Source organism: Oncorhynchus nerka, linkage group LG18 (genome assembly GCF_034236695.1).
Source record: "Oncorhynchus nerka isolate Pitt River linkage group LG18, Oner_Uvic_2.0, whole genome shotgun sequence".
Classification (NCBI taxonomy): Eukaryota; Metazoa; Chordata; class Actinopteri; order Salmoniformes; family Salmonidae; genus Oncorhynchus; species Oncorhynchus nerka.
The window spans coordinates 31,722,030-31,740,146 of NC_088413.1; the positions used below are offsets into that span (position 1 = coordinate 31,722,030).

General features: G+C 43.3%; 1 protein-coding gene and 2 long non-coding RNA genes across 4 annotated transcripts in view; 1 reads left to right on the forward strand and 2 right to left on the reverse strand.

Annotated features, from left to right (window-relative positions):
* Positions 1–2,000: 2,000 nt before the first annotated feature.
* LOC135561865 (uncharacterized) lies at positions 2,001–5,311 on the reverse strand. Its single transcript, XR_010459709.1, has 2 exons — positions 5,236–5,311; positions 2,001–2,583 (listed from the first exon to the last, which is right to left on the reverse strand). It is a non-coding gene; the product is annotated as an uncharacterized LOC135561865 (long non-coding RNA).
* Positions 5,119–18,117, forward strand: part of LOC115145675 (uncharacterized) — a 65,557-nt gene continuing 52,558 nt past the window's right edge. Inside the window, exons 1-7 of one of the 2 annotated variants that reach the window (XM_029687200.2) lie at positions 5,119–5,596; positions 6,237–6,367; positions 6,548–6,721; positions 8,928–9,092; positions 9,468–9,579; positions 9,768–9,889; positions 13,847–18,116. In XM_029687200.2, the coding sequence (XP_029543060.2) occupies positions 5,320–5,596; positions 6,237–6,367; positions 6,548–6,721; positions 8,928–9,092; positions 9,468–9,579; positions 9,768–9,889; positions 13,847–14,743 (1,878 nt within the window). In that variant the 5' untranslated portion in view covers positions 5,119–5,319 and the 3' untranslated portion in view covers positions 14,744–18,116. Of the gene's footprint in view, positions 5,597–6,236; positions 6,368–6,547; positions 6,722–8,927; positions 9,093–9,467; positions 9,580–9,767; positions 9,890–13,846; position 18,117 lie in introns of those variants that run through there. The other variant, XM_065003962.1, reaches the window with a different exon arrangement.
* LOC115145732 (uncharacterized) lies at positions 11,044–14,281 on the reverse strand. Its single transcript, XR_003866038.2, has 3 exons — positions 13,069–14,281; positions 12,142–12,324; positions 11,044–11,793 (listed from the first exon to the last, which is right to left on the reverse strand). It is a non-coding gene; the product is annotated as an uncharacterized LOC115145732 (long non-coding RNA).

The window sequence follows — 18,117 nt, forward strand, 5'->3', positions numbered from 1 at the left end:
CTAGTTTTTTAACTGGTCGTTCATTACAGCATAGTTTCCGTTCAACTGTACGTTCCAGAATGTAAAAACGTAGTGAATGCAGCCCCGGCCCCAACAGATGGCACACATTAGCCCTATGCTTATCTCACCAGGTGGCAGTGATTATATCCTGTAACAAATTCTTCATAAGATCTTTAAAGATCTTATATCCCCCAACCAATATTATTTCTTAAAATAGGTCAACCTTGGCCACTAAAAGGATATTATAAACCTACAAATTCAAGGTTTGCTTTTGTTCAGTTGGTTTGTAACAAAATGTTCTGTGCAAATATTGCATTGATGCATCATTGACTAGACTACTAGCTACTACTGTTAGACATTTTCACATGTTTTTATATATGACAAAATCCCACGTTTCTGTTTCACACACATCTATGTGCTTTTATGGAACAAATAGAAATAAGGTATGTTTATCTTACATCGTAAGAAAAAAACAGAAGAGCCTTATGGATTTGTCAAATAGCAAACATGTAGGCTACCATTATCACCATCACCTCTAGGTGGCACACACTGCTAAAGCGGTTGACTCGAAATCTATAGTGCACTTTAACCATGAGCCCCTCCCGCATCAAGATTTTTTGTTAGGAAAAACTGTTCACTGCTGGTCCTTGATGCTCGATTCAAAACACGTGACTAAGTGGATGACTAGAATAATGCATAGCCTATAAAATGTTGTGGGCAGCTCCAGTCCTCGAGGGTCTGTTGGTGTCGCACTGTTTCTCCATCCCAAGCAAACACAGCTGATTAATGAAATTGCATTCTAAAATTAAGATCATGATTAGGTGATTATTGGAGTCAGGTGTGTTAGCTGGGGCTGGTGCAAAACTGTGACACCAATCAGGCCCTTGAGGACTGGAATTGCCCACTGCTGTTGTAGGCCTTCATGTTAAGTGTAGCCTACATAGGAATATAGCCTACACTAATGTGCCCTCGCCAGGAGAGGGCGTAATCACTCTGGGTAAGCTCCACTAGGCTTTAACCTCACCGCACTGGAAGTCGAGGCTACAGTTAATGGGGTTCATCATAAATTCAGGTGTACCATGCAAGGTTCCATATGCATTTGTAGGTTATAGCATAAGGAGGACACTATCTGATGTGAATTAATGTAGGCTATAGCTCTACTATTGATTGGACAGTGTCTGGGTGAGCCTTTTCTTGTTTGCTTATGGCCCTATACAGCAGCATCTGTTTGTTGTGGTAAATAAATGGCTATGACAATTAGGGATGATAACTCTTGGTAAATACACTGAACAAAAATATACATGCAACATGCAACAATTTCATAGATTTGAATGTGTTACAGTTCATATAAGGAAATCAGTCAATCAAAATAAATTCATTAGTCACTAATCTACAGTTTTCACATGACTGGGAATACAGATATGCATCTGTTGGTCAAATACATTTTTAAAAAATGGGCCGTCACAGTATCTTTGTGCATTCAAATTGTCATTAATAAAATGCAATTGTGTTTGTTGTCCGTACCTTATGCCTGCCCATACCATAACCCCACCAACCACCATGGGGCACTCGGTTCACAATGTTGACAACAGTAAACCGCTCGCACATATGACACCATACACTTGGGTAGAGAAATTAACATCAAATTCTCTGCCAACAGTTCTGGTGGAAATTCCTGCAGTCAGCATGCCAAGTGCACGCTCCCTCAACTTGAAACATCTATGGCATTGTGTTGTGTAACAAAACTGCACATTTTAGAGTGGCCTTTTATTGTACCCAGCACAAGGTGAATCTGTGTAATAGTAGATCATGCTGTTTATTCAGCTTCTTGATATGCAATACCTGACAGCTGGATAGATTATCTTGGCAAAGAAGAAATGCTCACTAACAGGGATGTAAACAAATTTGTGCACATTTGATAGAAATAAGCTTTTTTTTAATGGAACATTTCTGGGATCTTTTATTTCAGCTCATGAAACATTTGACCAGCACTTTACACGTTCAATCAATCTAATGTATTTATTAAGCCCTTTTTACACCAGCCAACGTCACAAAGTGCTGTACAGAAACCCAGCCTAAAACTCCAAACAGCAAGCAATGCATATGTAGAAGCACGGTGGCTAGGAAAAACTCACTAGAAAGGCCGGATCTTAGGAAGAAACCTAGAGAGGAAACAGGCTCTGAGGTCAGTCCTCTTCTGGCTGTGCCGGGTGGAGATTATAACAGAATATGGCCAAGATGATGTTCAAACGTTCATAGATGACCAGCAGGATCAGAAAATAATAATCACAGTGGTTGTAGAGGGTGCAACAGGTCAGCACCTCAGGAGTAAATGTCAGTTTGCTTTTTATCATTCAGAGTTAAGAGACAACAGATGCGGTAGAGAGAGAGAGAGTTGAAAACAGCAGGTCCGGGACAAGGTAGCACGTCCGGTGAACAGGTCAGGGTTCCATAGGCACAGGCAGTGTACAGGCAGGCAGTGCCAACAGTTGAAACTGGAGCAGCAGCATGACCAGGTGGACTGTGGACAACAAGGAGTCATCAGGCCAGGTAGTCCTGAGGCATGGTCCTAGGGCTCAGGTCCTCAGAGAGAAAGAATAGAGGGAGCGTACTTAAATTCACACAGGACACGACAGGAGAAATACTCCAGATATAACTGGCTGACCCTAGGCCACCGACACACAAACTATTGCAGCATAAATACTGGAGGCTGAGACAGGAGGGGTCGGGAGACTGTGGCCCTGTCCTACGATACCCCCGGACAGGGCCAAACAGGCAGGATAAAACCCCACCCGCTTTGCCAAAGCACAGCCCCACACCACTAGAGGGATATATTCAACCACCAACCTACTACCCTGAGACAAGGCCAAGTATAGCCAACGAAGATCTCCCCCACGGCGCCAACCCGGACAGGAAGATCACGTCAGTGACTCAACCCACTCAAATGACGCACTCCTCCTAGGGACGGCATGGAAGAGCGCCAGTGACCCCAAAATAGGGTTAGAGGCAGAGAATCCCAGTGGAGAGAGGGGAACCGGCCAGGCAGACAGCAAGGGCGGTTCGTCGCTCCAGTGCCTTTCCGTTCACCTTCACAGCCCCGGGCCAGACTACACTCAATCATAGGATGAGTCTTCAATAAAGACATAAAGGTCGAGACCGAGTCTGCTTCTCTCACATGGATAGAGGCAGACCATTCCATAAAAATGGAGCTCTATAGGAGACAGCCCTGCCTCCAGCTGTTTGCTTAGAAATTCTAATGACAGTAAGGAGGCCTGCATCTTGTGATAGTAGCGTACGTGTATGTATGTACGGCAGGACCAAATCGGAAAGATAGGAGGAGCAAGCCCATGTAATGCTTTGTAGGTTAGCAGTAAAACCTTGAAATCAGTCCTAGCCTTAACACGAAGCCAGTGTAGTGAGGCTAGCACTGGAGTAATATGATCAATTTTTTGGTTCTAGTCAAGATTCTAGCAGCCGTGTTTAGCACTAACTGAAGTATATTTAGTTCTTTATCCGGGTAGCCGGATGTAGAGCATTGCAGTAGTCTAATCTAGAAGTGACAAAATCATGGACACATTATTCTGCATCATTTTTAGACAGAAATGTTCTGATTTTTGCAATGTTACGAAGCTGTCCTTGAAATATTCTTGATATGTTCGTCAAAAGAGAGATCAGGGTCCAGAGTAACGCAGAGGTCCTTCACAGTTTTATTTGAAATTACTGTACAACCATCAAGATTCATTGTCAGATCCAACAGAAGATCTCTTTGTTTCTTGGGACCTAGAACTAGCATCTCTGTTTTGTCCAAGTTTAAAAGTAAAACATTTGCCGCCATCCACTTCCTTATGTCTGAAACACAGGCTTCCAGGGAGGGCAATTTTGGGGCTTCACCATGTTTCATCGAAATGTACAGCTGTGTATCGTCTGCATAGCAGTGAAAGTTAACATTATGTTTCTGAATGACATCACAAAGAGGTAAAATATATAGTGAAAACAATACTGGTCCTAAAACGGAACCTTGAGAAACACTGAAATTTACAGTTGATTTGTCAGAAGACAAAACATCCACAGAGACAAACGGATATCTTTCCGACAGATTAGATCTAAACCAGGCTAGAACTTGTCCCTGTAGACCAATTTGGGTTTCCAATCTCTCCAAAATGATGTGGTGATCGATGGTATCAAAAGCAGCACTAAGGTCTAGGAGCACGAGGACAGTTGCAGAGTCTTGGTCTGACACCATTAAAAGGTTGTTTACCACCTTCACGAGTGCAGTCTCAGTGCTATGATGGGGTCTAAAACCAGACTGAAGCATTTCGTATACATTGTTTGTCTTCAGGAATGCAGGGAGTTGCTGCGCAACAGCTTTTTCTCAAATGTTTGAGAGGAATGGGAGATTAGATATAGGCCAATTAATTGTTTTATATTTTGTGGGTCAAGGTTTGGCTTTCTCAATAGAGGCTTTATTACTGCCACTTTTAGTGAGTTTGGTACACATTCGGTGGATAGGGAGCCGTTGATTATGTTCAAAATAGGAGGGCCAAGCACAGGAAGCAGCTCTTTCAGTAGTTATAGGGTCCAGTATGCAGTTTGAAGGTTCAGAGGCCAATACCATTTTCATTAATGTGTCAAGAGATGTACAGTTGAAGTCGGAAGTTCACATACACTTAGGTTGGAGTCATTAAAACAATTTTTTAAACCACTCCACAAATGTCTTGTTAACAAAGTATAGTTTTGGCAAGTCGGTTAGGACGTCTACTTTGTGTATGACAAGTCATTTTCCCAACGATTGTTCACAGACAGATTATGTCACTTATAATTCACTATATCACAATTCCAGTGGGTCAGAAGTTTACATACATTAAATTGAATGTGCCTTTAAACAGCTTGGAAAAATCCAGAAAATTATGTAATGGCTTTAGAAGATTCTGATAGGCTAATTTACATAATTTGAGTCAATTGGAGGTGTACCTGTGTGATTTCCTTATATGAACTGTAACTTGTATGTATCTTTTATATTTTTGTTCAGTATGTATGTGTGTATTCCCAGCCCATGACTCCTCTGACCTGTGAATGGCAACAAGCAATACGCAACATAGCGTCTAGTCTGCCGGAAACTCACACTAAGAAGACGTAAACGGAAGTGAACAGTGACCGTTTTTATTGTTGTTATTTAAACATTTATTAACACCCTAGAAAATTCGAGTCTTTAACTGCACCGCATCACATACTTACCCCACGTAGTGTTTAATTCGCGTTTCAGACAGGACTTAGTTAATAGATGTTATCTAAACGCTAGCTTGCTAACGTGAGCTAAAAATGTCTAACTGTATGGCTTATCACGCTCAAATAGCCTCCATCATGGAGGTTCTAGCGAATGCAGCCGTGGCAGAGATATGTAAAGTCGTAGACGACGATTATGCACTGTTTCGTTTGGAAATAACTCAAAGCCAGAAAGAAAACAGAGGATTGCGGAGGAAACTACTGGAAATGAAGGTCGCACGGGAGCGCGCAGAAAGGATAATGCGAGAGCGCGTCCTCGCCAGTCGTCCCAGTAGTGTCAAGATCCTCGACCGATACAGAGGAATTGCAAGAGGTACGTTTTGCTTAAGGCTGAGGATGCGCAGCCTATCGCCGTTCATATATCCCGTAGTGCATGTTGCCCCGTTCCTCTCTGTACATGTGATGTGTGTAATATGCATATGTGTAAAAATACTGAATTATAATTGGATGCATTTTACCGCCGTATCATACTGTGCTATGATTGGTTAAGACCACCCAGATGGTTAGGTCATGGTCAGTTGATCATGGTTGGAGATACGTGAACATGCCAGTTATAACTAGCTAATAAAGAGCTACGTTAATAAATATCCTGTAGTACTGCATTTTATTATTTTGTACAAAGCGTACAAAACAAGACAATGTGTTACCAATAATTGGGTATTGGTCAGTTTTTGGATTGCATGGAATTATTCCCCTGATTACTTAGCTATCTTGCGCAAATACACAATATCATATTCTAATCAGATTTGAGATTTTCTGCATTTCCTATTATTTAGTCAACGAAAATAATGTGACGCATGGAACATAATACATAGATCAATAAATAGTATATCAAGAAGTTATGAGACCTTACATCCTGGCCAATTCTAGACAGCGTCAATAGTGTACAATATAGCGTTGAGTATTGACAGTAAATAACTTAACCACCTCTTTTCCCCCAATCACTCTCTCAGGTGAAGGACATCTCACTGGAGGCCACAGGAGCTTTTTGAAGCCGGTGGGACACAACACATGGAGAGATGACCAACCAATCACTGTTGATGAGGGGAGTGGAACCTCAACCCAGCACGTTATCGTGATAGAGGTTGGTGTAATAGTGCTGCATTAAAAAAAAGTTACTTTGTAAATCGATGTGGCCTGGTTATCTCAGAAAGGCTCCCCTCAGCTATTCACTTGCTTAAATGTACATCCTCATTTATCTGCCATAGGGGAGCTTATGAGACTTCCCTACGACATTGTTATCCTTGTTATCTTGTTGTGTCAGTCTGCAGATGCAGAGGCTGCAGGTCCTGGGGTCAAGCAGGAGAGGTTTGAAGGAGAGGAGGACTTACGATACAGCAGAGACAACCAGGCTGGAGCGTCTGGATTGCCCCCTGTAGTCACGGAAGACCCCACTACCACCACAGTGCAGCCAGGGGCCCGACTCAGCATCGTTGAGGTCAGTGGAACGCAGAACGTCATCCTCAAGTCAGAGACGGAGACCAAGACTTTAACTGTAACACACAGGGAAATACACACAGGATATGACCATAGATCAGACCCAGAGGGGCTGGGGAGACTGTGCCAACCTCCTGCTCCCGGATGAGTATTTACCGGTATTTCACCAGAGCCAGAGGACAGTTCATTCCCCTGGAGATGGTGAGGCGTTAGACACTTGTGTTGATGATCGGTCTTGTTCTTACACTACAGAGATGGACCCTAGCAACATGCCCTTTGGTTTAGAGACACAGACTGATCTGTCTACAGGGGACTGGAACCAGTACAGTAGTAGTGTATACTCTGATGGGCGTCTGGATAAGAAAGGGGAGGTTATAGTGTTAGATGAGGTGACTGTGAAAGTGGAGGGTGACGCTCCTCCCAAATGGAATGCAGATAGTCACCTTGGAGACAGACAGACACGGGGCAGAGATTTCTTACATTATAGGGAAAGCTTAGAGACAAAACCATACGTCGCGACCCACTCCCCTTTACACGCATTCAGGGATCTAGACCCAGTGTCCACTTTGATGGCACCTTCTGATTCACATGGCTACATCCTTTTTAATCAGGTATTGAACTCAAACAACAGGGCTAGAGCCCAGGCTCTGGGAGGGGGAGCCACATCAGGCAATAGTAAAGAGAAACAGTTCCTCTGCATGTTCTGTAACAAAGGCTACAGCTGCCCCCAGAAGGTGGAGAGGCACCAGAGGGTCCACACAGGGGTGAAACCCTTCAGCTGTTCCCAGTGTGAGAAGAGGTTCTCCCACTAGGACACCCTGAAGAGGCTGTACCTTTGAGAGCACCTTGACTGGAGGTGCATCACTGCATGGTATGGCAATAGCACCGCCCTCGATCGCATTGCGCTACAGAGCATGGTGCGGACAACCCAGTACGTCCAGGACCTCTATATCAGGCGGTGTGAAAAGAAGGCCCGAAAAATAGTTTAAGACTCCAGCCGCCAAGCTATAGATTGTTCTCTCTGCTTCAGCACGGCAAGCGGAACCGGTGCATCAAGTCTGACATCAACAGCTTCGATCCCCAAGCCATAAGCCTGCTAAATAGCTAACAAAATGTCTACATCGACCATCTGGTATTGTATTTTACTTTTGCATTGTCTCTATGCACACTCACACCAGAACACACACAAACACTCAATTCATAATTTGCTCACACACATAATATGCACATGCATTTATACTGACTCTACACCCACTCACATACATTCATCATATACGCTGCTGCTATTCTGTTTATCATATATCCTGATGCCTTGTCACCTTACTCCTATACATATCTACCTCTCTATCACTGCAAATTGTAATATGGTACTGGAACAGACTGATTCTGTTTATATAGTATGCTTATTTACTTTTTCCTTGTGTTACTTTTAGTATCACATTGCTATTGATTACTGTATTGCTGGGTTTAAAGATGACAAGAAAGGCATTTCACTGTACCTGTACAGGCGACATTAAAACTTGAAGGAGAGAAAGGTCATTTGCCTGTACACACTGCAGGAAGAGGTTCTCAGAGAGGAACTACCTAAGGATACACCAGCAGAAAATACATTCCACTCTATAAAATAGAAAGTTACCATTCTTCTGATATCTTCTGACATTTAATTCAAACCCTGCATTAATGACAAAGATACATTTTTGTTGTTTTCAGCAGAAAAAATCCACAGCTTTTGTGTGATATAAGCCTAAAAAGTCTGCTTCATATTGCGTTCGTGCTGTGTAGGTTATATGATATTCAGATTTTCCCAAGACACTGTTAATAAATGCAGTTTATCAAGTTCAACCTGATTTTTTTTCTTCTTTCATATAGTGTATTTAACACTTGTTTAATAAACACAAAATGGGATTTTTTATTCTTAGACTTTCATTGAGACTCATTGAGACCCACACAGTAACAAACACCTACTGTACACGTCAAAATAGTTTGATGATGACTTTTGACTTATCATAGCTGACTTATTTTTTACCAACATCATCATATTTATGTCCACCGTGATGGGTTTAACAATGAAGTCATTCTGTAACTACAGTGTAGGACTCAAACGTAGTGGGGATGGGTAAATACTCCATGTTGAAAAAGTGTTTATCTGTGTGTATATACCTGAGGGAGTGTATGTCTGTGTAATCTGTATCATCTCTCTCTTCCAGGAGGATGAAGGTCCAGAGGTGCTGCTGGTGAAGGACGAGGTGTGTGAAGAGAGTCTGAGGAACACTGATGGAACCATGGTCATGGAGGACAACCAGACGACACCACCTCCTGAACCCACAGAGGAACCAGCTGAGCAGCACAGGACCACACACAGTCTCACTGAGGTGAGCCCACTGAACTACTGTCTGAATGGTATTAGGTCTGGGCCCATATCCACAAACCCTCTCAGAGTAGGAGTGCTGATCTAGGATCAGTTTTGCCTTTTAGATCATAATGAATAAGACTATATAGACCGTGGGGACCTGATACTCGATAAGCAATTCTACTCTTTGTGGATACAGGCCCAGAACTGGATTAAGTGTGGGACCATGCCTTTCAATTATCAAACCATAAAATATAGTCAGTTAGTTAAATCTAGTTAAATCAAACTAACATGTTTGCATAGTACTCAGCAATCCCTCATTGCCCAATCACAAGATAGCAGGGTGCTCATATCATATTTCTTGATCAAACATCCTCTCACTCTGTATCTCTTACAGTCAGTAGACATGGAGGATGGGAAGCCTGATCTGCTGCTGGTAAAAGAGGAGACAATAGAAGACGGACCAGAGAGCATTGACCTGCTGAGTGGACTAAAGATGGGGGAGCAAGGTAAGAGAGAAATACATATAGATATACTTCAATGGGAATAGTGATGCACCTGGCTATTATTTTCTTTTCATTCATAAAATTAAGTCAATACGATTTAGGTTTACATACTAAATTATAATGTATGAACTTCACCAGGGCATTAACTCATGCCATGTTTGTAAAGTCTATTTTGTAACCTCTTCCTGCAGGTGGCTGGCTGGAGGCTATCAGAGGAGACTGGGTGGCCGTCTTGGATTCCCAGACGGGTGCAGCCAAGGGCCCAGGGGACGACGTCACTGAGCAGGTCCGGACCAGAGGCGACATAGTAGAGGTCAGTGGATGGGACAGCGTCCTCAACTCTGGGCTGGGGAACAACACAGGGTCCATGTTCCAGTTGAAACAGACAGTCGAACACAAAACAATCAAATGTAGTCTTCATATTTATTTATTCATCTTTATTTAACTAGGCAAGTCAGTTAACCCCTTAACAGGTGCTGCCTTCAGCCTGCCTTCTATAGGATCTATCAACTGGAACATGGACCCTGTGACAACACAGACCGTGTCCGAATAACCATAATAGCATACTACATACTGTACTTAAACTGCGTAGTATGTACTCATTGTTATACTATTTATGACGTAATGTTCAGTAAAAAGTATGCCGTATGCCATGACTGTTGCGTTCTACTTCGCAAATATAACTGGCTAGCTAGGTTAAACATGAAGTGGTCACTCAACAGCAGAAAGCTTATCGGGTATCCAGCTAACTTCAAGTCCTGCGAGCAGAACATCATTGTCACAGATCAAAAGGAAAAATGTCTTCAGAAAGACAAAGAAACGGAACGGGATTCAAACATATGAAAATACATTTGAACGCATTAAATTGTCCACCAGCAATAGTAGCTTGTCAAGGTTAAGTTTTCACTCTCAATTTCTCAAATGACTCTCTCTAAAGTCTTGGCACCTTTAGGTTTGAATTTCAGTCTGATTGGAGGGGGGCTTAAATGCGGGTGCTTGTATAGAAAACCTGAGATTGGTCACTTTCACCGGAGTGGACAAACTAACAAATTCCTGCCCTAGGCCAGTCCAGTGTTGTGATGGGCTATTATGCAGCCTGCGACTTGTTGTGTGATTGCTTGAGCTTTCTGTTTGTGAGCCTTCAAACAGATGCAATGCAGCGCTGTCTGTTTAGCCAGCTTGCCAGCTTGAGAAGTAAGCGCCAAACGACTTGGAAACCCAGCTGCTTGATAACCAAATGAATTGTGAAATAAATTCAAATAGGTGTGCTATAACTTAAGTTGAGTGGAATCTACTCACTAAAGTTAGCGAGCTAATTGTTAACCAGCAATGTTTGTCTGTAAAATGAAAGAAATGAGTCAAAAAATTGAAGGCAGGATCCAATATTTACGGTATTAAGCCCAAGGACACACGCACACAGCACATGGGGATTTTGAATGTAAACTGACTAGAATATGATAAACCAGCTAAACATGTCAGAATCAGCTTTATTCCCAAAATATATTTGCATGTACAGGAATTTGACTCTGGGTGTTGCCTCAATAAACAAAATATATAGACTCAGAATTTCCACAGATCCACAAAACTTTAGACTAAATTATAAGTTACATGATAAATTATGCATGTAAGCGATATGCAAAGAGCAATGTGCAGTTCTGGGATGATGGTGCAAAGTCCATAGACGAGAGAATCATCGTGAACCAGGTGGCCGGTTGGTGAGGGCCATGGCGCGGTGGAAGAAACATGTTTGGGGGGGGGGGGGGGGGGGTTGTGATTGACCTGAACCGTTTGGTAGAGATGAGAGTTGGTGGAAGGGGTCGGCAATGATCTTTTTTGCACGGTTCCTTGCCCTGGAGTCATGCAAGACCTCAATGGAGGGCAGGCGGCAGCCAATAACCCTCTCAGCAGACCGGCCAATCATTGCAGTGATCGAGGAGGTGAGGATGGACTCGGTGATGGTCCTTTAGAACTGAGTCAGTATACACAGCATTCAAAGGAGAACTGCGGTAAAAAACAATGCCATGCATTCACCAAACATTGCACTGAGAAACAGATTTGATGTAGAGTAATTGGCTGATTGGGAACCATCATTGTCTATCAATTACAGAATATTGAATGATTTCAATTTGGCATTGAAAGTTTTACAGTCTGTAATACAGGGGTCAAATCGTATAGGGAGTTTCATCAGATCAGATTTCATCAGCAACCCAGAGCCATCTGTGGAAAAATCATATGTAGAACAAAGATAAACACATCATTCAACATAAGATTCCACCAATCTCTGTTCAACTCCTCACTTCCTCTACTCGCATCCTTCTCAAAACCCATTGGAAGAGGTCTGAGGCGAGGAACCTTGGGCCGTCTCCTCCAATGGGGTTTTAGGAGGAGCCATGGTCTGTCCTTGCATCCATAGCTCTTGTCTATGAATTTGAGTGGTTCACAGAAACAGTGGTGGGGAGTACGCTTTGTTATTGTTTCAACTGCTGTTGGTCGCTTTAAGAAACAGGTAAATTAGCATACAAGTATGTTTAAGCATACATGACTGTTGGGAGTGCGGTGCCATACCTTTAGCTCCCAGGTGCAGCAGAGCTGACACACTGAAGATGAAGTTGTGCCGGATGTCTTGACCACCCCCTGGCTGTTCTCCAGACAGCGGTAGCACTGGAATGAGTCCCAGGCACTGTTTGTGGCCAGGTCCCCTCCCTCAGTGAAGATCTCCAGGTTCTTACAGCGGGGCAGCAGCATAATCTATAGAGAGGGCAGAACGATACAGGAGATGGAATTAAATTAAGTATGGAGTGGAAGTCCCAATTTACATCCATCGATATTGGTAAAAAGGTAAACACACACACACACACAGAGAGAGAGAGAGTGGTGTCAGGAAATGTCACAGTTCAAAAGGAGTTTAAATGTTTTAACACCTTACTGTTGCAATCAAGGTAACAGTCCATTTTGTTAAGACTGCTGTAGCTGTAGGCAACTACGGATTATAATTTAGCCAAATAATAACACGCAATTTGGGACTGAGCCGAGCTGTACCAATCCACGCCACTTGTCAGTCAGCATGGCTCCGTGTTGACTTAGCTACAAGCCTTTTGCTACACTCGCATTAACATCTGCTAACGCTTTAACATCTGCTGTGAGTGACCAATACAATTTGATTTGACTTGAATGCTCTTAGTTCAATCAATCACATTTATTTATAAAGCCCTTTTTACATCAGCCAATGTCACAAAGTGCTATACAGAAACCCAGCCTAAAACCCCAAACAGCAAGCAATGCAGATGTAGAAGCACGGTGGCTTGGAAAAATTCCCTAGAAAGACAGGAACCTAGGAAGAAACCTAGAGAGGAACCAGGCTCTGCGGGGTGGCCAGTCCTTTTCTGGCTGTGCCGGGTGGAGATTATAACAGAACATGGCCAAAGATGTTCAAACGTTCATAGATGACCAGCAGATTCAAATAATAATAATCAGGGTGCAACAGGTCAGCACCTCAGGAGTAAATGTTGGGACAAGGTAGCACGTCCGGTGAACAGGTCAGGGTTTCATAGCCGCAGGCAGAACAGTTGAAACTGGAGCAGCATGACCAGGTGAACTGAGGACAGCAAGGAGTCATCAGGCCAGGTAGTCCTGGGGTATGGTCTTAGGGCTCAGGTCATCCGAGAGGAGAAAGAGAGAGAATTAGAGGGAGCATACTTCAATTCCCACAGGACACCGGATAAGACAGGAAAAATACTCCTTGATGTCTTCACTATTGTTCGACATTGTAGAAAATAGTAAAATTAAAGAAAAACCCTGGAATTAGTAGGTGTCCAAACTTTTGACTGGTACTGTATATACCTCAATATGAGCAATAGTGCCTTACCTCATGTTTACTTGACATGAAGTAGTGAAGCTGCGTGTAATGTTATATTGAACCTTTTCCAAAGTATTCTAAAATTGATTTTGTCAAAGCAAGGGTACCAGATTTACAGAAAAGGTATAGTGTTACCATAGTGAGAAGTTATTCTCGTCACGTATCGTTTGGTGCAATAAATGTGATTGTAATGGCATTTTGTTTAAGTTAAATACTAGATTGACTCGGTGCTGTCTGACTTGGTTATTTTTGTATCATTGCAAAGATTCCAATGGCTCCATATTGTTAGGTACTTCAATCGGTGTTAGAGATGGGCTTGACTGTGGTTAACATTTTATAATGTCATGTTTCTGTGTACAGTAAAGAGTTTCTTATATAAACCTTTATGCTTTTCTGTACCATCTTTGTTTGCAGACTGCAGTCCTTGAAGACCTGCTGATATCCGGTGTTACTGGCGGGAGAGACTGGACCTCTGAAGTGGATGGTCACAAACCCTGGCAACAGATCAGGAACATGGATCAGGAGCCGTCGCACTTCCTTCCCGAGTTGGAAAAAGGACCCAACCGTGAGGGACAGAGACTCAACCACCACACAGAACACAACCAGTGGACAGGTGGACTGAACAACCTCAGTCATGGTGGTCATCAGAGAGACGGAGGCTCCAGTCAGGGATCCAGTCTGCAGTCCAGACCCTTCTCTTCACAGTCTCAGTGCGGGGATAAAACAGGACCTTGGGCTGATAGACCCTCCTGTTCCTATGATACACACACCACAATATCCATGATGAACAGTGCAGGTCACCCTGGGCTTCAGCCTTCACAGAGAGTGGTGGGAGACCCTCCTGGTGGGAGTCTAACAGGAAGTCTGTCTTCTCCTTCAGGGTCTCATCTAATCCCTGGTGAATGGGTTCACAGAAGACCTGGGTCTAGCCTTCCTCAGTTACCTCATGGTTACCCCACCAATACAGACAGGGTCGGGTTGAGCACTCACCAGAAGAAGCACCTAGCCTACAACACAACACACAATCCCAACAACACCCAAACAATGGCAAGAGGTCACGGAGGGAGCTCAAAGAATAACCACCTGAGGGTGGTGACTCCCGTTTCTACCTCTGGTGTCATTGGGTCACAACGTGGGAGGCCGAGCATTAGGACGGACACCGACAAGCCGTACGTCTGCCCCACGTGTGGGAAGCGCTTTACTGAGGCGAACTATGTGAAGCAGCACCAGACCGTTCACACCCTTCAAGTGCAGACTAAACTACAAGAGCTTATCAGACATAGGAGTGTCCACAACGGGGAGAAATCGTAGCAGTGTGTCTTCAGATGTACGCAGGGGATGTCAGGGAATCACCTTTTAGCTGACATATTATAGTTATCATGTGAAGTGTCTTGGGGTAAGAGTGTAATTAACAACATACCCCCTCATTAACACTTTAACTTGTTTTTAAGAGACAGTACATCAAGGCTCGAACAAGGACAGTTTAATATTGACCTTACGGAGGTGATGTCAATGGAATAAATTAATTATATTATTTTCTACTCTATTCTTGCTAAACACACAGTTCTTTCTAAACAAGTTTGCTCTCAGCTTGAAAGATACTGACCATAGGAGATTTGATGTGTAATGTAATAAGCAGTACCGTATTTCAAAGAACAGGGTAAATAACTTTTTCATTTAACCACACCCTTTGAACTATTACGCCAACCAATAAGGACTACAGCCTTAACTTGTGGATTATGGAGAGTCTATGCTAATGGTGCCACGTCAGTCACCCTACTCACTTGCACAGGTTCACCACAAAGGTGTCACCCCTCCTTTTTACATTTTCTACACCAATGACTGAGTGCCCACGCCAACCGCCATTTTGTGAAGTTTGCCGATGACGCAGTCCTCAGGTCAATCCTCTCAAGAGCCTGACCATGGCCCAGCCATCCAGGACTTCATTGACTGGTGTGGCAGTACGCCGCTGGAGTTGAATGTCTTTAAGACAAAATACAATTATTGTACAATTAGCCCGCCAGTACAATGATCATTGATGGAGAAGGAGGTGGACAACATGGACCAGTATACATATCTTGGTACCATCTTTGATAACACCCGGAAGTTTGAGCAAAACACAGACGACCATCATCAAAATAGCAGACACAATACTTCCTCAGGAAATTGAACTCATTAAGTATCCACAAATCAATATCGCAATCCTTTTCACAGTTCTTTCATCGAGAGCATTCTGTGTTGTCCTTCGTATGCTGGTTTACATCCCTCTCTGTCAAGAACAGATACTGCCTTCAAGCCTTTCAGAAGTCTGGCCTCATTCTTTGAGCAGCAGGCCAGGAGGAAAGCCTATGACATTGTGAGGGAGAGCACTGTGTCCTCAACCCGCAGTCCCATCTACTCCCCTTTGGAACATTACTTGTGCTTTCTCAAGTGTTCCACCAATAGGTGCAGGGCGTTGTTTGTGCCCGAGGCCAATCGCCTGGTTAACAGGAAAATGTAATGAAGACCTAGGGACTATTCTGGAGATAATTAATGGCAGGGCTAAACTAAGAACTGTGGCTACCATGGACTTAAAATGGCACCATGCACTTTTAACTGATGCCTTAGTTGTTGTATTTTTGTCTCCTACTTAAAAAAAAAAAATACTGTGTGTGTGTTTGTCCTGTCTGAAGCACCGTCAGCCCTGAACGAATTGCCTCTCGAGGATGAATAGTTGAATTCTAATTTTTGAGAAGTAGAATTGTTGCGGTTTTCTTTTTCTTTTGTGCATCCTTTGCCCAGAGGCAGCGGGCTCTCCATGTCACACTCCTCAGGATCGACCTGTGTCGTGCTTTGCTCTCTGGAGCAGGTAGCATTGAGTGTAGAGGTGGATCAACTGAAAATGAATATTTCTGGTGTTTGTGATGCCCGCCGTTTGTTGAGACGTAGATCCGGTGGCAATGGCAAGACAGGGTATTCTCAATCTGTCTTGAACTATGACACAGAGTTTCTACTGATAAGGTCAGGTTATATTTGCTATTCTGTGAGGCCTATGTTCCAAACCCGCTATGGTGCTTTTGTTGCAAGGATTCAGACATGTTGCAGCAATGTCTAGAAGGGAGATCCCACAATGTGAGAAATGTGCAGGAGGGCATAGTCAGAGTGTTGGGAGTTGGGATAGAGAAAGCACTGTGTCAACTGTGTGCCCTGTGAGAGAGAGAGACAGGTTGAGATTGACAGAATTTGAGTGGTGCAGAAAGTGTCCTATGCTGAGGCAGTGAAGAGAATAGAGGACAGCCCAAGGGTGAGTGAATAGGCCTGAAGAGAGAGCTCCAGAGAGGATGAATGTTAGTAAAATAGGGTTTCTTGCATTTATTGCTATGGTTAACTGTCCTGCACTGATGGAGTGTAAATCCCAGAAAATACAGGTAACTGCCAAAATAATGGAAACAATTGAGTAAATGAGGGATGCAAAGTATATTGAAAGCAGATGCTTCCACACAGGTTTGGTTCCTGAGTTAATTAAGAAATGAACATCCCATCATGCTTAGGGTCATGTATAAAAATACTGGGTAGGCCATTATTTTGGCTACCGTGGCTATGCCCCCATAGGGTGACATTGTCCCCATCCACAGGGCACAAGTGGTCACTGAATGGTTTGATGAGCATAAATTGTGTAAACCATATGCCATGGCCATCTCAGTAACCAGATGTCAACCAACTTGAACACTTATGGGAGATTCTGGAGTGGCGCCCGAGACTTTTCCTGCACTATCAACAAAACACCAAGTTATGGACTGTCTTATGGATGAATAGATGTCACATCCCTCCAATAGATTTCCAGACCTTTGTAGAATCTATGCCAAGACGCATTAAAGCTGTTCTGGCTCCTGGTGGCCCAACGCCCTGTTAAAGACACTTATGTTGCCGTTTCCTTTATTTTGGCAGTTACCTGTAGATGTGGCAGCAGCAGATATATTTCTGGTTGTAAGAGATTTTAGAAGATCTACTACAGGGGGTTTAAAGAAAAGGGGACCATCCTTCCAGGCTGTTGGCCAGGGGGCTCATTTATAAACCGTGCATATACAAAATATATCCCAAAGGGAGAGTGCACCAGTTAATTCAAAGATCCATAAGAGGATGCACACGGGGGTAAAACCGTTCGGCTGCCACCCCTGCTGGGCCAGTTTCTCCCTCCTGTCCAACCTGAAGTGGCCCACACTGGAAAAATCCTACAGCTGCCCCCAGTGTGAGAGAGATTCTCTCAACAGCACCAGCTGAAGAGGCACCTGAAGGTTCACACGGGAGAGAGGACGTTCGCTTGTAAGAACTACGGGAAGAGGATGCACACGGCCCATGTATAATATATGTAATGTAGTATTAGTAAGTTTGTAGTTCATTCTGTTGATTTTGGATGTAGTTGGATGAGCTGGATGAGGTGAACAGAGGAAAGAATGAGTAGATTATATGGTGAAGGTTGGTGTAATGGTATCTGTAAAAATACTTCACTGATAAAGTGATCAGATGCTGGTATTTTATAAAGAGTTTAAAAAAACTTGACAAAGTAGTCTAGATGTGTGTAATGTAATGTTTAACATTTTCCAAAGTATTCTAAGTGGGGGCACCAGATTTACAGAAATGCTAAAGTGTTAGCATAGTGTGAACAGTTATGTAGATGTAATAAAGTAATTCATTTTCTTTCTAAC